The 23,118-nt window shown below is 41.7% G+C and overlaps 1 protein-coding gene across 2 annotated transcripts in view; it reads right to left on the minus strand.

The window, feature by feature from the left end:
• Positions 1–23,118, minus strand: part of PREX2 (phosphatidylinositol-3,4,5-trisphosphate dependent Rac exchange factor 2) — a 330,482-nt gene that overhangs the window by 174,514 nt on the left and 132,850 nt on the right. For both annotated transcript variants that reach the window (XM_075583773.1, XM_075583771.1), the window contains exons 12-16: positions 12,006–12,109; positions 11,283–11,332; positions 7,702–7,777; positions 6,822–6,894; positions 4,433–4,575 (exon numbers count right to left, since the gene is read on the minus strand). In XM_075583773.1, coding sequence (XP_075439888.1) covers positions 4,433–4,575; positions 6,822–6,894; positions 7,702–7,777; positions 11,283–11,332; positions 12,006–12,109 — 446 coding nt within the window. The remainder of the gene's footprint in view (positions 1–4,432; positions 4,576–6,821; positions 6,895–7,701; positions 7,778–11,282; positions 11,333–12,005; positions 12,110–23,118) is intronic.

Consider the following 23,118-nt stretch of genomic DNA (forward strand, 5'->3'; position numbering starts at 1 on the left):
CAGGTGACACCCAGCGTTCTTTATTATCGTTCAACAGGGATGACTAGAGTATATGAAGGTCATACCTCCATCTCTCTCCCAGGCTCTGATCTCTTCTTCCGTGTGAGCCTATTGGGGGTAGTCTGATATGGTCAAAACAAAGACCCAGGATATGGTGGGGGGGGGGGGTGAGGTATATCCCTTTTCTTCCCTTTCTTCAGTCGAGGGGGGGAGAAGGCGGAAAGATCCTTCTTGCTTGTCACTGTCTTGCACCCAAGTGTGGTGGGGAGGCCGTGGGCTGAGGGGGAAGAGGGGGTCTCGACCAGGGGGATTCTCCTGTTTAGGTGAACTGTCACTTTTGGCCGTCTCCGGGCAAATGCACTCGGTCACCGTGGTGCGAGGGCAGGGTCCCCCTTCTGGTTCCATTCTGAGGTCCACCTTCTCCCGGGTTACATGGAAGGGTTAGCATGTAGGGGGGGTGGATGGGACTAGAAGACACGGAGGGGGGGGGACTAGAAGACACAGAGAGGAGAGAGGGGGTGGGGACAAGGCAGGGGCTAGTACGTAAATATCCCAGGGTGATTATGGGGTGGGGAGAGGGGAGTAGGTTGCTGCGATCTGGAAGCTGAGACACCCGGAGCTCCACTCTGGACCACCGGAGGGCCCGGGTGGGATGTTTTTACTCTCCTTGCAGGTCTGAGAGAGATATCTTCAGCCGTAGTCTTGCCCGCATCGGCGGGGGTTAGTAGAAGGAACAGGCCAGTTCTCCCTTTGTTAGTGGACATGCTCCCAGCTGCATCATGATAGGGGAGCACAAAGAACACGTGCTCTCCAAGCCCCTCTCTAGGCGTGATATGAATCAACAAAACAAGGTAAGTTGCCTATAACAAGGAGGGGAAACTGGAACTTGGAAAAGGTTCACCCGAGCTTAACTGAAAGTTCAGTGTAGCGCAGTTTAGGAGATCCTTCAGTAGTTTTCTTACTGTAGGTGTTAAACTTTATTTTCAGTCTCCTGACTTATTTTTTTTGACTGACCAGACGTTCTGATGTTCTTGGCAGTCCTGATGTGTTGGGGAGCATTTGGTTTTCAAAGCGGCTTTTTGTCTTTCTGGAACATTTAGGCCAATGCATTTGAGCAACAGGTGTTTTTCTTCTGGACGGGATATAGACTTATATTTCCCGTTTCTTTGTACTATAAGTTTGAACGGGAAACCCCATCTATATCGTATGTTGTGATCTTTCAAGACCTGGGTAAGTGGTTTCATCTTGCGACGTCTTTCTATAGTAACTTTAGAAAGATTGCTGAATATTTGTAGGGATTCTTTTTCATATTGAATGTCCCTTATCACCCTGCTTGCAAACATTATCTTTTCTTTTGTGGTATATGAGTGGAGTCTCACGATAACATCCCTTCTTCTCCTTGGATCTTCTGATCTGGGTCCTAGTGAGTGAGGTCTATTTCCAGATCTTGAGTGCTTAGGTCTGGCACCAGAAGGAGGAATAAATTACACAGGATGGTGCGAAGGGTCTCAGCTGTGATTGTCTCCGGGATATTCCTGATCCGCAGGTTCTTCCTGCGATCCCAGTTTTCCTGATCTGCCAAGCAGTCTTTAAGTGCATTAATTTCATGCACAGGCCTGTTTTTTTCATCTTCTGCCGAAGATTGGGAATATCGGGGAAGGCAAGAGAGAAGGAGGGGAAGCTCTTGCTACAGTCTATATGAAGATGTGTGGTGCCAGAGGTAGAAAGGTTAATGAACAAACATATACTTGCCTAAACAACTTTACGTGGTCTATGTGATCAGATCCGCAGCAGAGTGCTCAAGATGGCCGCTCTCTCCTGATCCTCCCCCCACGGCCTGACAGCTGTGCCAGGCTAAGGCTCAGACCGGACAGGACAAGAGGATTCCCCTGAGAAGCCTCCCCAGCCCGACAGTGCACAAAAACAAGTACAGTTATTTGTTTATTTTTTGTGTTGTGCGCCGGGGGGGAGGAGGAGGATGGATGGGAGCCTGCAGCGTGGATGATGGTGCTGCCTCCGTCTTACCTCACGGCTGTAGAGAACTGTAGCGGGGAGTTTTTGAGCCCTGCCGAGGGGGTCCGCAGCTGTCCTGACACTCGGGCCGGTCCCCTCAGGACTCCCGGGGCTCCGCTGTTCTTTCTTCCCCTAAGTGTGCCACGCGGTTCCGGCGGCCATTTTTTAATTTGAAGCAGGGGGAGGATGATCTCCGAGGTGTATGATTCTCAAAAGGTCTTTTAAGGTGCCAGCAAAACCTTTTTTGTATGGGGGGGTGGGGAACACCGCCCGGGAGGTTGAGCTGATTTTTATTATTACTTTTTAAGCTTTTATCTGCTCCTTTTCCTTATTAATTTGTGCCACTTGAAGGAGCAGAGGTGACATGTGTCTTTCCCGCTCTGCGTCCAGGCCACGCCCCGACAGGAATCCTTTTTAATGGTTACATTCTGCATTATACTGCAGTGAGAGAGTTAACAGACTGACCAGGGCCCTTTACTAGGATCAGCTCTTTGCTAATGTAACTATTTCTCTGTGGTTACATTTTCGGTATACCAACATAAGAGATGAATAAAAATAACACACAAGAGAGAGCACAGTAATACGTTACATACAGTGGCCTTTGGCACCATGTCAACAGTGCTTTTGGATAGAACATATTGTTACTATGGTGGTGTATATTCTGTTGATAATTGCTTCACCTGTTTTGAACTTAGTAGCAAACCACATTTAGACAGTTACATGAGCTTCAGCATATTATCCCAAACCAATATGAATTGTACTCAAAAAGGTTTTCAATAGACATGTCTTTGTTAAAGGAGTAGTTCCAATTGTTTTGTATCTGCTTCTTTTCTTATAGGTGGGACGCTGAGGGTCTCTTGGGCTTAGCCACGTTAATTTCAGCTCTGGGGGATTTTTGCCTCCCGAGATACAGTACAGTACTTAGCTCTGTAGTGCTGCTGGTTGCATCCCCGACAGGGTGAAGAATATTGAGGCATAAATCTCCCACGGCACGGAAGCCAATAGGAAACTGAAGCGTCATCCATCACGACTCCCTATTTATCCATGTGACACAGGGTATTTAAACCTCCATGGAGCACTTGCTGCATCAATAGAGGTGAGAATCTTAGGAGGCAGGGGGTCCCCAGAGCTGAAATTCCCAGCTGGGGGAAATATTACATGGAATGCTGCTTTAACATTAACACAAAGTATTGCTAAATACAGAAAATAAAAGCGAGAAAGTTAGCCTGATTCATTCTTCCATTGAATAACAAGCAGTAAAATAGAAAGGTACATTGGGTTTGTAGTGTGTGTGAAGTGTTTAACCAAATCTGGCGCTCATATACATTTACAATAACAGTGATATAATCAATACAATACAATAGTGATAATGGTGATACTTAGACAAACACAATGGTTGATTGCAGCTGTGACCTGGTGTAGGATTTCTTTCTCAATCCTCATAGAAAGTGGCAAGTGGATCATCAGGAAGCGCATACCATGTGGGAACATATAAAAGAAAATGCTTTTGGTGCAATATTGTGCAAACTGTGGTGGAGTAAAATTGCTAGCACAGAATGTGTACACAGAATACTCACAAACGTGAGGTAGGATGAAGGCACATAAAGGTATCTTTAAGAGCTGGTGTCAATCTGTGGAGTATGGTGTTGCCAGAATAGTGTGGTTCCCAGCTGACCTTAGGACAGGAAAACACTGGACATAGCGTAGACCGTATAACAATTTAATAAAAGAAGTAGTTATAATCCAATCTACTCACATGTTGCAAAATTAAAAACAGCATTTTAGATCTCAATAATCTCTGCAAATAGCGCTCGATGCTGCCACCGGATGGGGCCTCTCTCTCGGGTCTCGAGACCCGAGAGAGAGGCCCCATCCGGTGGCAGCATCGAGCGCTATTTGCAGAGATTATTGAGATCTAAAATGCTGTTTTTAATTTTGCAACATGTGAGTAGATTGGATTATAACTACTTCTTTTATTAAATTGTTATACGGTCTACGCTATGTCCAGTGTTTTCCTGTCCTAAGGTCAGCTGGGAACCACACTATTCTGGCAACACCATACTCCACAGATTGACACCAGCTCTTAAAGATACCTTTATGTACCTTCATCCTACCTCACGTTTGTGAGTATTCTGTGTACACATTCTGTGCTAGCAATTTTACTCCACCACTGTTTGCACAATATTGCACCAAAAGCATTTTCTTTTATATGTTCCCACATGGTATGCGCTTCCTGATGATCCACTTGCCACATTGGGTTTGTAGGCATAAATATAACATCACGTATTAAATATGATGTTACATATGTGGCTTTTGCAAATGGTCTTAGTCTGTTGCGAAATGTCTTAATAAATGTGTAAATCAACCACAACATAGTGAATCAATTATTTTCTGAAGCTTTCAAAGTGAAATTACTTACCAACAAAGACTTGGCTATAACATTCTCAACAATTTTTAGATCATGCTTCATGAGTCTGTGCTTCATATTTGATCCTTCCATTTCTTCATCAGAGAAGAATCGGAAGAGAAGAGGTTCGTCTTTGAATTCACTTTTTTCCAGCACTGTTTCATGTCATAAAATAGAGGGGAATCATGTTACTCTCTTCCATAGCTTAAAATTTGATTTAACATGAAATGCAATATGAAACACGCACAGTTGGTGGTATAAAACAATCTCAAAACATTTCTAAAGGAAATTCAATTTAATTAGATTCAAAGCATTGGAGGAACAATACATTGAAAACACACGACACAGAAAGATTTGAAGATGTACGTTTTTTAAAAGAAAAAGAGAAAATAAAATCTGGGCCCCTATGAAAACCCAATAAAAATGAATATGCATACAGACCACAAAATACATATTCTACGAAAAAATGTAATTTAATCACATCAAATGTGCCAAAGGCATAGGCAAAAAAGGTAAGAAAAAAACACATTTTGGACCTGGGTTATATTACTTTATTAGGATACGATTTATGGTATCTCTATATTAACCTGAGCATAGACATGTAAATATTGGGTACCTACTGTATTTGTGTTCATGTGTAAAAGTGTTAAAAGGATTCTTGTGACTTTGTAACAATGTAATGTCTGTTTCTTGCTTCCACGTATTAAAGCAGCAATACTACACCCCCATTCCTTTTTTTATTTTATTTGTATATATAAAGCATGTGACAATGTATCATTCTACATGCTTACCTAAGCTGGCAATCGTTTGGTGCTCCTGTTATAAATCTTTAAAAATCTTGATTGTGTGACTAAAATAATGGTGGCCTTTCAGTTTCAATCAATCCTCCAGTCAGTGCAACTCAGCAGCTACAATGTATCCTTAGATTACTAAGATAACATTATCTATTGTTACAGTTTGCTGCTCAAACTGCAGGGAACATTGGCAACAAATTATGACAAACAGGTAAGTGTTGCAACAATCTTACACTGCTTGGGGGGGGGGGGGTAAAACCTGCTATAGAAATGAAAGGATGCTTTAAAACTCATTAAAAATGGCATTAAGAATTGAATGTAAAAAAAAATGCAGTACGTATTATCTAATACTATTGAACTGATATATTTAAATTTAAAAAAACATATACAATTTCACATGTTGCTTCTTTAATTGATACCAGGATGATCATATTGTGTTTACACATCTTCAAGACATACAGTATCCAGCAAGTTTTTTGAAAACAGAAAAGCATGACAGGGAAAATATTACACTGGTTTGGCTATTGGAGTCAAAATGAAACATCTGCAGTAACTAATAAATGCAGCATGTAGTCTGGGACATTACTGCATGAAAACAAATACTATAAAAAAAAAACATGTATTATTTCACCTGTTAGTGGAGGGGGGGGGGGGCGCCGAGCCCCTCCCCATAGTTCCTTGGATAGTAGGAATAAAAAAACAGTCCCTGGGTTTCCTCCCTTGAGCTCCACTCCTCCCCGCTCTCCCCTCCCCCCCCCCCCCCACACACCTCCTTTCCTAGGGAAGCTGGTCTGGAGGAGCTCAGGCTAGAGGGCGTTGGGGGTGAAGTGGTTAACTTGGAGGATTGGTCAGTAGGAGGATGACCACTCGGAAAGTAGGGGAGGAGGTACAGGGAGCAGTCATGTGAGGAAGAGGAGGAGGAAGTATGGACAGGCAGTCCCGTGCAGCTCGGAGAGGGAAGAGATCTCCCACCCTATCCCTCCCTGGTGAATTATGTGACGCCAATGTCGGGTATGATACTGTAGTTAATAAGAAAAAATAAACTGGGTGTAAATAGATTCTAAAAGTTATGACATGGTTGTGTAATGTAATGTCAATTTAATGTTGGGGACATGTTAGATTATTTGTGGGTATTATTGTCACAGCTGCGGTATGGTTGGTTTATTTGAGGGGATAAAACTCTATCATTGTGGATGGTGTGATGTTTGGATACCCATGCGAGGCAGTTAGTGAGAGTGACCTGGGCGATGCCTCAGTGTGGTTGAATAATTTGGAAGGAGCCAGGTGCTGGGTGTTACTTGGCTGGGTTATGGGGCCAAAGCTGGGTGCTGTTGGTCCGTCAAAAGATTTGCGAACTCTGGCAGGGTAAAGTGGGAGTTACAATGTTTGTGTATAACATCGTAGATAATAAAGCGGTGGCTGTTTAACCTCCAGTTCGGTGTCCGTGGTTATTCCATATTAAGGAGGCACGGTTTTGGTTGGGGAGGAAAAAGATTGGTGAGGGGAGTCTCAAGGCTACAAGGTCAAGTAAATTAAAAAAAAAAACATTTTTAATAAGACATCATAACATGTCAACTGAAACTGCACTATACAATCTCATATCTTACCATGATGCATGAATCCATTATCGCATAGTGTTACTCCTAGAATTATCGCTTCCTCCCTTGACCGGCAATCCCCCTTTTATCCATTACACATAAAGAAAACACATTAAGAAATATATTCCAATAGAATGCAGCAGATTCTAACAATGTCAACATGAAACATGCTTCTCATGCATTTCAGGACCAGGCCACCAACTTCTAAGCGACAAAAACAAAAAAACAGTCAAAATAATCTCTTCCACAGAATATGACACATTTTTGATTATGTGGACTTTTCAATTTGATATATTTCAATTGACTGTGATGTATTTTTGTATGAAGAGTACTTTTTAATAACATTTTGATTTTTTTAAAGATTATTAAATAAAATGGATCATTTTTGAGACAAAGCACACCCATCCTCTTTTTTTCTATCTTTCTATGTTATACGTGATATATATTTAATGGTTGTTGCACAACTTTAATTTTTACCATAAATGAAGAGTGATTTAAGCCCTCTATGGCCTGCTTTCAATTTGGAGTGGTCCCGAGCTGTCCATGTTTCCACTAGTTTGCATACTTTCCCCATTGCTCATCCATTTATATCCATCAGTGATCAGCTTTACAGAAAAACAAGATATCCGGTGCATCTTGCTGCACTGCTTCTACCTATCTGTCTTGCAGTGTATCTCTGAGTCTTTTAGTTGTAAAGATGTTATTTTTAGATCTAATAAAAAATGTTGATCTCAACTTATACAACCATCTCCACTTTTTAATCATAATTTGATTTTTGGTATGTTCTCATCATTGTAACTAATTTCCCGAGATACACCAATCTATGGTACAACAGTGGGTTCCAGTGTATACACATGCAATGGGCACCTTAACTGCCATGCTTTCTTACCTGTGCAATCAGCCAATCAATCAGTTTATTTGCCATAACAACAGATTTGTACGTTCTAAGATGATAGTCTTTATCTCTAAAAGACAAAAAATTTAATTAAATTTAAATACATGGAAATAATCAGCAATTATGACCAGCGCAAAATATGAAAGATACAGATCTGTGAAAAGCGGCTTTCAGAACAAAACTATGATATATTATGTTCTGTGGAATGCTATCATGATATACACTTTGTGGGCAGGTAATACAAATCTGTAAGAGTCAAAAGTACTAACAAATAAAAAACTGTGATGTCTTCCCACCAAGAATAACTAACTAACTAACTAACTAACTAACTAACTAACTAACTAACTAACTAACTAACTACATGTTCAAGACAGTTTACAGTTTTAGACCACTCATGGTTTTTAATTCTTACCAATAAGCATTCAGGTTTTTTTTTAAATACGAAGAGCAGGAAACAGTAAAATATTGCTTTAGTGAAATGTAACTACTTATTTATATTGATATTTACAGTAAATGTTGATCATTTTACATCAAATTAGAAAAACAACACAGAAATAATGAAAATGATGTCAAGGGGAATACAAGTTTGGAAATGGACAATGACGGATCTCCCACCTATAGCGCTACCTTCCTTGTTCTTTATCATTACATCAGAAATCCCATTGCATGGCGTTAGGAATGCCCAGAGGAAGGCAGGGTCATGGTTAACAGACCTCACACATTTGATTTGACAAATAACACTCACTTGACATAATTTTCATGAATGGAAAGAGAGATCTGGACTTGTAAGAAAGGGGCGGCACGACTTAAGGCCAAGGCGCCCCTCGCCTAAGGTGCCGTGATGTCCAACCATGGGGAGGACTTAAGTAAGGGGTACTTAGGGCAAGGAGGTGGGATCCTAGCTTCCTCTTTATTTTAGGATCTACTGGAGCAAAGTCCCATCCACACTGTTTTTAGGCAGGAGGGATGTCGGCATTGGAAGAAAAGATCGGAATTCTGCTCTGTTTTTGTCGAAGCTTGGGGTATGTGTTGGAGGAAGTAATGTTACTCTCAGAGAGGGACTCAGTCAATATTGGCTTGTGGAGGGAGGTCGCAGACCTCTGACGTATTTTAGTTGGGGAGGGTGTACCATTCCAGACTGGGATGGTAGTGCCCTTCCGAGTCGAATTTGTGGAAGGCGGTACCATGCCAGACTAGGCTCAGTTGGTGTTGTAGTGACCATCTGATGGGGGCTCCGTGCATTCAAACTAAGGTACCAAATGGCTAGATGAGCACGAGCTGAGGGTATCCCTTGAGCTCTAGTAGAGGTGGATGGAGCAATCTGGCTGGGTCCCTAGTTGGGGATAAATATGAGATATTTATCAGCTGTAATAAATAAAAGCGGTGGCCGTTAATTTCTCCCAAGAAGTTGTATGGTGTGTTTATTGGGAATGGGAGAGGGGTCCAGCTCCAGGTATGGGAAGTCATGCTGCTCTGAGCTGCACTCATATTCATTCCTCAGACAGTCGGCCTCAAGGCAGAACGTTCTAATGCAGCTAATGTTTAGTGAACAAATAGGTAGCGCTATATCCTAATGGGCAGGCAGCCTGTGATATATCCCTGAACCCCAGACAGGTATAGAACAGTACAAAAAATATATCAATGGCGCTCTGCACTAGTGTTGTGTAAATATATAATATATAGTAATAAAAATATACAACCAGTGGCGTGGATGTTTCTCCTAGGAATGGATGCTCCACATGAGATGGGTAAACATGTAAGGAAAAAATCACAACATAGTGTAATACTGTTAGGCATACATACAAACTTATAACATGAGATGGACGCTGAGAACAACAGGTGACTAATTACAAACACATTTAATAAAGTATATCATTAAAATTACATAAAATACATAAAATAGAAACTGATAGGACACTCCAACTCAGGTGGGGGTACCTGCTTACCGAAAGTAAGAAGGTATCAAGCAGTGGATATATAAGAGTATCCCCTCTATGGATGGCTGCTGCTGCAACGGACTGCTGGGCTCACACGTGTATCCTCCTCCGTGGATGGTGCTTGCTCCCTCTGTTTGTGGCATCCGCCTCTGTTCGCCATGGACACGGATGATTCGCGTGTCTGCTGGAGGTAGTAATTCCTTCCTGCTCGGCTACTCAAAGCGCGCCAAACGGAGCTGGTGCAAACGCGGATGGATATACGCCCGGATTCGACAGCCTGCGGGCATCAGCTAGCAAGTTCCAAGGGGGACAGGCTTCACCACCGAGTGTGGGGGACCTCTCAGAAACACCCTACGCGTTTCGAAAGTCTTGCTTTCTTCCTCAGGGGTAAACGTAGTAAAAAAAAGCCCAGCAGTCCGTTGCAGCAGCAGCCATCCATAGAGGGGATACTCATATATCCACTGCTTGATACTTCTTACTTTCGGTAAGCAGGTACCCCCACCTGAGTTGGAGTGTCCTATCAGTTTCTATTTTATGTATTTTATGTAATTTTAATGATATACTTTATTAAATGTGTTTGTAATTAGTCACCTGTTGTTCTCAGCGTCCGTCTCATGTTATAAGTTTGTATGTATGCCTAACAGTATTACACTATGTTGTGATTTTTTCCTTACATGTTTACCCATCTCATGTGGAGCATCCATTCCTAGGAGAAACATCCACGCCACTGGTTGTATATTTTTATTACTATATATTATATATTTACACAACACTAGTGCAGAGCGCCATTGATATATTTTTTGTACAGCTAATGTTTAGTACTACTGTAGCTTGTGCTTTGCACATTACTTATTATTTGGGATGCTGGCTTTGCTTATACTTTTGCAGGCAGGTTACATTTAGCCCGCTATCCAAAGGTGCAGTAATTCTACATTACAAATGTACAGTTAAACAAAATATTTATTCTGAGTCCTGTAAGAAAGTATGTTTTGCAGTGGATTTGCAAATCATATTTTCCATACATTTCTAATTTAAACATCTGTGGATTTTTTACTTTAATGTTTGTAAATATTTGTCCATACAAATGTATATGTACATGCAATGCCTAGAGGAACACATTTTTCCCATATTTGATGTGATCTCTTCTCATGAACTCTCATGACTTGCTGCTACTATCTCTCAGTGTAATAGCCATCACATTGTCAAAGGACCAAGCCGCATTTGCTCCTGAATCGGGTCAGAGCATAATGGGCAGTCACTAAGTGAATTGCTACAAGATGTGTGCAGACAGTAAACCGTTCACATAGACAATACATTGTCTGGGACAATTCTAATTAATTATATTGAAGCACAGAACAGTTTGCAATATACATTACTTCTACAGCAGGTACTTATATTTCTCCTCTCATTATTCTATATATAGTTCATCACTATCCCTGCCAACAAACCAAGGATAACAGTGTGCTTAATAAATTACTTAAGGCTTGCTCACAGGCAACGACAGCAGCAGATTTGCAGGTTAGCTGTATTCCAACAGGGGATGAGATGCACCATAGGGATATAACCTGTCTATTCTAAAAACAAATCCAGCTTTGGTACAGTTACTTATCAGTGATTCAATCACACAAACATACTTACCTTATTACTGGTGTAAATAGACTATGAAGACGACAGTACAGCCTGACGCCCTGCAGGAAATGAATAATGTTTAGAAAATAAAACAATGCTCTGGTTGCATGTTTAGAAAAGGATTATAGCACTGGCTGAGAATGAAGCCCTTTAAATCACTGAAGACAGGACGTGAATTCCTGTCCGAGCCATACAGGGAGGGCAGCCATTACTTCATTAGGGTGTAGTATTATCCTCAGTTTTGCAACATTCGTTCAGAGATCACAGGCTCACCATCTTTCAGTGTTGTAATTGTATACCGTTGTTTTGCCAATGATTGAAACTCATATTGTCATTCTCATAGACCTCTATTCAACACACGGTGAAGCTGCAGCTCCATAGTAGGGAACCTTCTGTTCTGAACCCATACTTTTTAACTCAGAGTCTTCCCTGATACACAAAAACAGCTCCACGCCACTCTTAATTAGGGCCTGAGTGCACCATTTGGATTCATTCAGATATAAATAAAGTTTGTGGGAGTTGACATGTATGGAAATGCACTGTATATAGCATATAAAGGCTATGAATACTAAGGGGTCATTTCTATACACTACGAATTGGACGTTTGAGGCACTCGTGGCCGAAAATCGCCATTGAAGTCAACAGGGATTTGGGGGGCCATAACACCTCAAAGGGCTGCTTCAGCATATATAGAATCAACCCCAAAATGATTTCTAAAATAAATTAAATTACCTTGGATATCACATCCTGCATTTCGTTTCTTGGATAGTATGTGCCATCGTCATATCGAAACCTATATAGCATCTGTTCTGATTTAAATTGGTGCTTATCTGTAACTAAAATAATAAAATACTATCAACATATATTTTCCACATGTAGGATAGCAATCATAAACACAAAGGCAACTTTATATGAAACAGCACTATTATGTCTCAGAGCTAAGAAATTCTAGCAAAGCATTTTGCTGCAGGATAACTATCCTCAGGCTCCCAGAGTAATTAACACCTACCCCGTATATTTGTGAGCTTCTGAGAGATATCTACTATGCCTTAGAATTACACAAAGGCTTGTGGGATGGTCTTGGGAACCAGAGACTACCCGCAGAGAGCTTCATCCACCGTCCTGAAGAGTGGGCTACCTGGAGAGCCAAGCCTACTCTCTTTTTTTAACTATAGTTAAGCATCTATTTCAAGGTCTGCATGGGAAATAAAGCTATTATTATCTTTTATAATAATGCAAACATATTCCACCGCACAGTTCAATGTGGGAGGGAGGAAAATAACATTTTATGACAAAATATATGTAAAGACAAACTGAGACAACAGGAAGGGTGACCCTGTCCCAAAGGGCTTACAATCTAGAATGGGTGGAGTGGAGACACACGAAATAGCATGTCTGCGTTTCTTATAATCTAATACTACAGAACTGATTAAAAAAAACACACATGTAGGAGATTCCATGGATTGCTCCTTTAAGATAACATAAAAACATAATAAAATGGGAAACATCTTGACCAGGTTAAATAAAGGCTGACAAATCACTGTCCACATTTAGTCCATATGGTGTTAGAGTATTTAATTTGTGAATCCAATAAATTTGGAGAAAAGTGACTGCCTGTGCAGAGAAAACACATAAGCCTAGCAAAAAATAGTAAATGCCAGCTATCTCCTAGAGAGTGGTACAAAACTACTTACAACATCTTGATGTAAAGATTCTGCACGATTTATAGCTGGACCTATCATCATGTGCAAATAACATACAAACACATTTAAATAGGCAAACATTGGTGCTGAAACCTGTTAAACCGGAAGCTCTGTAGCACCATAACAAAATTCATGGAACCGCGTCACCACGTGACATTGGGACGCTGCAAGAGGCGCAGGCTTGGGCGGCAAAAAAGGTAAGTGCTTATGGGCGGCAAAATTGTAAATCCGGCTCTGGGCGGACGTCGCGTGTCACCATCCTGCTGGGGAATAAGACTTTGCCTCCAACCATGTAATTTCAATTTGACTTTGTTTTTACTTCTTATTTTACATTAAAGTGTACTACACTATTTGGTGTCTTTGTGTACTCTCCTAACCCCTTAGCTGCAGTATACTTTTGAACACAAGAGGTCTGGAATACCATCTTGAAGTAGCAAGCACCACATCATTAGTGTTTTAAGCCTTTATTTCACACACAGGAGTGTTCCCTGATTTTTTTTATTTTTTATTAAGCATTAATGATCAGGAATACTCTGTGCGGAGCGCGATAAATGCCTTTCAGAGGAGAAAGCACCGAGACACCGAAACCAGAAACCGCTCTGCTGGGGACAGCACAAATCTGACAGACACACCGAAGGGAGGTCTGAGACTGTGGGTGGATTGGGCCTTAGACGTATGTGACTGGAGGATGTACTGATGCTGCCCTTGTCCTTTACTTTTAGCTACATGCTTGAAAATCACATCTATTTGTGAGTGTTTTTAATCTTTGTTCAGAATTTGTGTAGTAAACTTTTTTGCACTGTACAGCTCAATCCCGTTATAGCGCAATCCGATACAACGTAGATCCGCATATAACGCGGTGTGAGTGTGACTCCCAATATATTTGATGCCGGTTACCACACACACAGACACACACAATCATGTAACATTGCCCTAAAAATATTGATTTGATTGTATTCCTCCTAAATAGATCACCCCCCTCTACTTTGCCAAAATATATAAAGGACAATAAGTACATTTATTACCATAAAACAAATATACTGCTGCTCAGGGAAGCGCGCTTTTGCCCAGTCACGTGGGTGGTGAGGCGCGCTCTGGAAGGTTTTGCGACATCTGGTGGATGTCGGAGGTCGGACTCCAGGAAGCAGAGCCAGCTGGAGCGGAGCGCGCTGCTGTTGCTGCGTGACACTGGAACTTTACCGTCTCCCTATAGTGATCCCTGCTGCAAGAAGCTTATCCAGCCCCCCTCCTGTATGCAGTTTCCCTTCAGTCTAATCCCTCCGACCCCTTGCATATAGCGCCTCCGCGATGGCTGACCTGGACACCATGTCTGTGGTGTCGGATCCCCAGCACGCTTCAAAGCTGCGCCGATCTCTGGGCTCATTCCGGGGAGAGTCCGGCTTCTGTGACGCAGTTCAAGTGCTGGAGGAGCAAGAGATCCCAGTGCAAAAAAACATCCTGGAAGCAGCCAGCCCCTATATAAGGTGAGTAGTGCCCCCCTCCCTCCCACTGTATACGGTGACAGAGCTACCCCTCTGTACCAGTTTCCTATATAAGTTGGGATCCCTGTATATGGTGAGCAGGGACACCCCCATATTATGAAGCAGAAGCAGGGAGAGTAGAGAGCAACTAGCTGATGAAGATGCCGGGAAAGTCTTGTGTTGGGGTTTTGTGTTGGGGTCTGGGACAGCTGGGAGAGTTATCACAGCTCTCCCCCTCTGCCAGCCGCGGAACCGCAGAGCGGTGCAATGTTCACAGGCACATTTTTTCCCTGCGATCCGCATATAACGAGATCACACAATAACAGGGGTCAGCTGTATATACTTTATACTTTGAAGTACGTCTGGAGGATTGCAGAGTATATCCCATACCCCAAAAAGCTTGAACTTCTTCCACACATGAGTGTACTGGCTATTTTTTGAGCCTCCTATTTTTCACTTTGAAACATATTGCACTATTGTGTTCTTTTGTTTTGTTTTCTCTTTTAAATATATATCCCAAGAGAATTTGCGCTCCAATAGTGTTATAGTATTTGATACAAGCGCATTGCATTTTCTTATTTACTACAAAACATGCCTTGGGATTTAGGTGCGAATGCTAAACACTCTCAAAGTAAATAGCTTATTGCTGGTTACCACTTAGCAAATACAGTATGAACCTTCGGCTCGTACTCGCTAAGCACTGTTGCTCGGTATCGCATTTGAGCCAGTTTTAACTCCCATTTACTTGACTAGCAGTTAACTGTGGGTCTGGATTTGGCACTTTGTATCAGCACTTGGTAAATATCCTGCTTTATCTCCTTTGTCCTATGCGTGTCTTAATTATAAAAAGTGATCTTTGCAAATATTAAGGTCCTCTCTATTGCAGTACGTCCAGCAACGGAATGGGACATATTGCCATGACCAAAATGCTTCCAGTGGACATTTCGCCATGATGTCCACTCTTGTGCCTGACCGCCTGCTGTCCAACACACCTGACCCAACAAGCTAAGCCAGGTCTGTCGCTCCGACAGCTGCATTTCCCGACCGCCCGCTCCAACAACTGCATGTTTAAATATCCCATGTGGGACCACTACACTGCGGAGACAGTCCGCTCCGATGACCATCTTTAAATGTCCCATGGGACATTTAAAGATGGTGCTTCAGAGCGATTTGTCTAGACAGTGTAGCAAACCCGTGTGGACATTTAAACATGCAGTTGTTGGAGCGGTCGGGGACGGCAGACCTGGCTTGTCATGTCAAGCATGGCGGTCGGTGGTCAAGTGCAGGAGTGGACATCACAGAGAAATGTCCCAGCGGCGTTTTGGTCACAGCCAAACGTCCTAGACCATCCGACTAAGGCATGAAATATTCTGGTCACTAGAAAGATCATTTTCTTTCAAACTTGTCATGTCAATAAAGCAAATATTTTCTACAGTAGGGAGCATTCTTGAACGACTTCACTCCGGCTTTTCTGCACTGAAGGTTATAATTTGCTCAAAGCTGGGTTGTAACTACAGAACTGTATGAAAGATTTGACTCAGAGGAAATACAGAAACACATTATCATTGTGCATTATTGTACCCAAAACTGGTGAAAAAGAAACAGATGGTTCATTTATATTTGTTTCAAGAATTCTATTTTCAGAGCAAAACAGCTGCAAACACTTGGTAATGAAACTAGTCTGTCTTTCTTACACATTCACTCCTGTGAAATGATGGTTTCCTTTATGAGTTCAGTTAATCATTTGTTCTGAAAATCCATAATAATTAATTTTAAAGACAATTATAAATCAGTATTATTCAACAAAATGATCACGATAGTGAGTTACAATGCAAAGGCACCACATTTTGCTGGTGCACTAAGCATAACAGAAACATTATTGAAGTGCATAACGTTCCATTTTATCAAGTAGCTTTCTTAAAAATATGTACTGTATTGAAGGGGCGCATGGGCGACGGCTAGGTGAATGGAGGCTTACGTGTGGAGCTCCGTCCCTACTGGCGCTAAAAGCAAACAATCGTCAATAAAAACGATCGGAACACACAGAAGAAAGAAGATCCCGTAATCGGAACACCCCAGGTCGCAGTCCAATAGAGGAGTCCCTGTGTTAACCGATTATTTCGAGAAAAGTGAAATGGCGCGAGTAGGAGGCTCTGGTGCACCCAAACATACTGATGGCTCTGATTCAGAGAGTGATAGAACAGAACAAAGGAGTCATGCGAGAGACCAGGATTCAGTCACAAGAAGCGACCTAAAAGAATTTTGCAAAGAGATTAAGTCCTTTTTTCAAAAAGAACTGTGGGAAATGAGAAAGGTTATTGACAGGTTGGGGGAGAGAACGGACACCCTTGAAATAAAACTGGATTCCACCATAAAAGCCCTGCAAAAGACGGACAAAACCACTACCCACTTAAAATCTATGGTCCTGGAGTTAGTGGATAAGCAGGAAGACTCCGAAAACCTTGACAGACAAAATAACTACTGCTCATAGGGGTTCCGGAGACCATCACGGACTGGAGGTATTCACTACAAAATGGCTAACGCACGTTACCTGCCAGTCACGGACTGGGAAACCGGTACTTTCTATTTTCAGTAGTTATTTCTACAAGGTTGGCTGAGTAAGCTAGAGGTGCCCTTTTGGAATGAGAGAGGTGGGTAGAGCCCAGAATGTTGGGCTGCTGGCAGTATAGTTAGTTGCCCTCTGGAGTTGGTGAAACAAATAGTTGGTCACGTTAGGAACTTTATCCTATCAACGTTGTTGCAAAATGTTACATTGAAGGGTGGTGTTGTGCGATCCAGCAGGGATATCCAGATGAGAAGGAGACCCCCAGGTTCCACAAGAGGGTTACCCGCACTATTAATATAACGATCCCTCAGGACTAGGCTTTAGGGGAAAACATAGGGGAGTAGTGGCAGTTGTGGGGGAAAAATCATAGATATAATGTTAGAGGCATCTAGGTACTCACCGCCAGAGCACAGTTCCCCGGAGGGTACTGTATCTCTAATCGCAAGACGGGAAAGCGGGGCTTGATCACACACAAAACAGTCCTCAGTGAACTAGGGGATAAGGTAGTCTGCAGTTAATTGGAGCTTGGAAAGGGAGAATTGACTGGAGAACATGCTGGATCGTATCCATAAGGTCATAGGGTGATAGAGTTCAGGGGTTTAAATGTGTTCACTTGTTCATGTGTTCATAAATTAATCTATCGTAAAGTGCCATATTATGTGTATTTGAATGTAATGTTTACTGAACCGCCGGAGGTGGGACCACTTCGGCCAGTCGCCTGCACCTCAAAATGTGTATTGTGGAGGTTACCCAGATACACGACCAAGTCCCTTGGGATTCGGAGGTCCGGGTTTGGCTGGATCACTGGTCTCCTTTACTGGGTGCTCCAGGAATTAGACACATCCCAAGGGCAAAATAGTCAGCTTTGCTTTGCCCATGGGCAAAGCTGTCTCTTCCAAGTTGTTTCCCCTTCCGCCCCATACCCTCACTACCCCTCCATTATCTCTGGCGTTAGGCTCCTCCTCCACTTACAATAGCATGGTACCCAACCCCGGGCACTCGTGGAAAAATTCTATCATACCTGCGAAACAAATCTTCAGTGGGTCAGATATGCACTTTACGTTTGAGTTTACAAGGCTGGCTAATCTAAAATGACTGTGAATGTTATATCTCAGAATGTGAAAGGCCTGAATAGCCCAGGTAAACACTGTGTGCCGATAGCGGACTATAAAAGAAAGCATGGAGACATGGAACTGCTCCAAGAAACCCATTTTAGCACAAAAATTGCACCCAGATATATAGATAAAAATTTCAGGCGGTTCTACTTATCCTCTGCCAACGAAAAAAAAAGAGGAGGTGTAATACTCCTCCACAATAACTTCCCTTTTATAGAGGAGTTGGTGAAAAAAGATAGGGACGGGCGGTTCCTGGTGGTGGGCTCAGTGCACGCTCAGCCTTTGACTCTAGCAACAATATACGCCCCATGTGAGCACAATCCCTCTTTCTTCAAAAATTCTTTCAAACACTGAATAAACTAGCGAAACGTAACATAATATTGGTCGGGGATTTTAATAAAGCACTCAACCCAATATTACACAGATCGGCCCACACTGGACCAACAGCAGAGGCACCTTGGACGCACAAGTCATGGGTCTGAGGGAAAACCAAATGGTAGATATCTGGAGGGAACTTCACCCACTCGAGAGAGATTACACCTTCTTCTCGCATCCACATGCAACACATACTGTAGTTGAATCGATAACTTCTTTGTCTCAAGCAGACTGGTTCTGATGATCTCCCAGGCAGGGATCCATGATATTTCATGGTCAGAACAGAATGACAGACCTGGAGCAAATTGGAAACTTAACGAGTCTATCTTGAAAATGCCAGAATTTTATCAATTAATAGGTAAGGAAATTGACCAATTCTTTAAAATAAACAAAGGTAGTGTCAATTCCCAGGCCACATTGTGGGAAGCGCATAAGGCAAGTTTCAGAGGCACACTGATTAGCATAGCAGCAAAAAGAAAACGCGATAGAAATGCAAAGATAGTTAAGCTACAGTCCAAAGGAAAAGATTTAACAGATACTCATAAACAAAGTTCTAACCCAGAGATCCTAAAAGAAGTGAAATGTCAAAATTGAGCTAAATCTTCTCCAAGCCTCCCAGGCAGACACTTCTTTGAGCTGGTCAAAGACGAAGTTTTATGAGAAAAATAACAGGCCAGATACCATGCTAGCTAATACATTACGGAATAAACAGCCAAACTATAGCATTCAGGCGATAGGTTTAAAGTCAGGAGCCATCATGGCCAACCCCAAATCAATAGTGGAGGAGTTTAAGAGATTCTATGAGGATCTCTATAATGGGGAAAAAGTGGCACATAATGATAGAACAAAAAGAGCACTAAGGGACTTCCTGACAAGCTCTAACCTGCCGAGACAGTGTGGTTCAGAGAGGGAGACTTTGGGGGAAAATTTCATAATGGAAGAACTAGTACAGGTCTTTAAAGACTTAAAACCATCGAAAGCCCCGGGTCCAGATGGTTTCTCGAATCTTTATTATAAAAAATTAATTAAACTCCTTGCCTCCTCCGGATGTTCAATTCGGTGTTGGAGGGGGCCCCTTTCCCGGAACAGATGCTCCAAGCATCCATCTCCATGATACATAAACCAGGAAAAGATCCCCTGGACTGTAAAAGCTATAGACCAATTTCCCTAATAAATACTGACATCAACATTTACGCTAAATTGTTGGCCAATCAATTGAGTCACATCCTGCATAGACTGATACATCCAGATCAAGTCGGATTTATTAAGGATCGCCAAGCAGCAGACAACACACAACGAATTATTGATCTGATAGAAATAGCCAACACAAAAAAGATACAGGTTATGATTTTAAGTCTAGATGCAGAAAAAGCCTTGACAGGATTGACTGTCCATACTTAAAAGCCACGCTTGGAGCCTGCGGTTTTAGATTTCGGGGATAGATTGGGGAATGCCATCCTGTCATTATACTCGAGCCCGGCCGCTTAAGTAATTCACCAGGGTTCCCATCAGACCCTTTTAAAATCAAAAGTGGCACAAGACAGGGTTGCCCCCTTTCACCCCTCTTGTTCACCCTATGTATGGAACCATTGGCTGCCCAGATTCGGAATTGCCCTGATATGTCGGGAATTGAAGTTAACATGCAAATTCATAAAGTGGCTTTATATGCTGATGACGTGTTTCTAGCAATTTCTAACCCCCTTACCTCTCTGCCCAACCTCTTCGATTTGATGGGGAAATTCAATAAAATTTCAGAATTTAAGATTAAGCAATCTAAATCCGAAATACTAAATATAAACCTCCCAAAGGATGCTGAAAAATTGATAGAGATCAATTTCAATTGGCAATGGAAAGATATTAAATACTTAGGAGTCCATATCACTAAGGACTATAAGAATGTATACAAAGAAATTACCCCAAACTCATTCGAACTTTAAGAGAAGACATTCGAAAATGGTTGGCCCACAAGATCTCATGGCTAGGTATGTATAGCATTAAAAAGAATCGCCTCCTGCGTATCTTATATTTATTCCAGACATTATCGGTGCCACTGAGACTGAAAGATATACTCTCGTTTCAGTCTGCGATCTCCAAATTTATCTGGGGAGGTAAAAACCTGAGAGTAAAGGGAAAAATGTCAAATTTCCCAATGGCAGACTAACCCAGAATTGAACAGATGGGTTGCATTGGTGAGAGAAGTTTGCTCCCCATTGGAGCTAAACAACCAAATTTGGTTACCCAAATCAACACAAAGATCAGTTAACATCCCGCTACCCTCAATGGCTAACTCATTATCAATCTGGGAGGTCTCTAAAATCATATGCGGCCTGACCACAAGATACTCGCTGATGACCCCCTTGTGGGGCAATCCAGACTTTACTCCAGGGATGCGTAGTAGCGACTTTTTAATCTGGAAACAAAAAGGCTTTTAAAGACTTAAGAGATCTGGAGGGAAATAAAGGTATAAAATCTTTCGACCAAATTAGATCAGGTAAAGATATCCCCCACAGCGAATTCTTTAGATACCTCCAGATCAGAGCATTTTACAATAAACACACCCCTCACCCTCAGTTAACTACATTTGAAAAGCTCTGTCTCATAGAGACTGACACTAGAGGACTTACATCGCAGATGTACAGAGAAGTGATTGGTTCAGGGCATGAGGTGAACCAAAAACTGGGTTATATGGCACAATGGGAAACCGATCTGGGAGAGGTATTGGAAGAGGAGGAATGGATAGCAATAGTCACCGCGGCGGCCAAGAGCTCGATATGCACGACATTGAAGGAGACCGCATATAAAGTGTTGATGAGGTGGTATCACACCCCACTAAATGTATCTAGATTTATACCAGGATACTCCCTGCTGTGCCCTAGCCAGTGAGGAGAATCCGCTGACCTGTTACATATGATGTAGTCCTGCCAGCGGATATTCCTATCTGGGAGAAGATTAGAGATTGGCTTCAGAGGATTTATTCACAATTCCAATAGACCCGTGGCTGTTTCTCATAAATAGACCAATGCTGGGAATACATAAAAACAAGGAATAAGCTGATTGCTCATTTTGCAACAGCAACAAGGTGTGAGATCGCAGCATTATGGAAACAAATCAAAATTTCATCAATTCCCAAGATCTGGAACAGAATTTGGTTTGTGTGCGTGCCAGATGGAAAAATTAACAATGACACAGTTAATGACACTGGCGTAAATTTTCTAAAAGTCTGGACGCCTTGGCTGGCACAAACATACATCGCAGGGGTGGAGACAAACATAATCTGGCTTTGATAGTTGTAGATGCATTCTCGTTCAATGAACATGTAATATAGAAGGTCGTAGAAGAGGCAGAGAGATTTGGAGGGGCGGGGCTGGGCCTGCCGCTATTTGGAAGAGCCGTACCACTCAGATGGAGAGCTGCCGCGTGGTAGCTCACTGGAAACCATGAAGTTTGGCAGAGGAGAGGTCCTACGCCTCCCCCCCCCCTTATGTATCTTTATTTTGACTTGATGTTAACAATTGACTGGCATTGTTGGTTAAAAGAAGCAGCGAATGTGCGCTTTGTTACTGTATTGCTTTACAAAACCAATAAAAAAAACAAAGTATAAAGTAAAATACAAAAATATATATGTATTGAAAAATAGCCTAATTTGCAACTGAAAGTCAAAAGTAATTGCAGGCGATCTGGTCTGTATTGTGCCTCTGTATACATGTACTACAGTATACAATATCTGTACTGTAGATATGTGTAAGAAGAAATATTATGGATCAAGATAAACTGGTCCAGCAATGGCACTCTAAACAGAAAACTTAGACTATTTTGCGGATGAGAAAGATTAAAATCTGCAAAAACAACCATGATTTTGACCAGAAGGGATTAGCCCTTGGTCAGTGGGTTAATGTTGTGGGTAAGTTAGGCAGTCCTGAGGTTGCCCTAGTAAGGGAAATGGAGGGAGCTCATGAGGCAGCGTTTAAAGGAGGAATGGAAGGATTTACCAAACACATTCCTGCTCTCCATGGAGGTGTAGAAAAAGAAATGTATTTTATTTTACAGGTTTTTTTTTTAAAAATTTCATCTCATCCATTTTTTTTTAATGTCCATTTATTGGCCCTGAATTTATGTATCTCACTATGGATATACATACGTACAGGGACAGTCACTGGAGGTATTGTATGTTTATTTTTAATGTTATTAAATTGTTTTGTATGCTCTTTTATTGCACCTGTATGCATGTATGTAAACTATAGATGGACATACATACAGGTATAATAAAAACTTGTGTTTACTTGCCTTGTTTTGATGTTTTTTTTATTGTAATTTGCTGGTTTGTGTAAAAATGTGTTTGTAATGTACATTTTATTTTTTCAAATGTTATTTTAAAGGTTGTTTGCAATAGTTTATTTAATTGGCTTATTTTTGGAAGTTAGATTTAGTGTGATGGTTACTTTGAAATAGATTATTTTTCACAACGGTTTGTTTTTAGGATTTGAATTGTGTAATTGATTGTGATTGTAATTGATTGGAGATTGGATTAATTAATTGATGGTAATTTAATTCTGTTGACTTGCTTTGTTTTTATTTAATGCTTGGATTTGTATCTTTGGAATAGTT

This window comes from Ascaphus truei, chromosome 2 (genome assembly GCF_040206685.1).
Source record: "Ascaphus truei isolate aAscTru1 chromosome 2, aAscTru1.hap1, whole genome shotgun sequence".
In the NCBI taxonomy this organism is placed as follows: domain Eukaryota; kingdom Metazoa; phylum Chordata; class Amphibia; order Anura; family Ascaphidae; genus Ascaphus; species Ascaphus truei.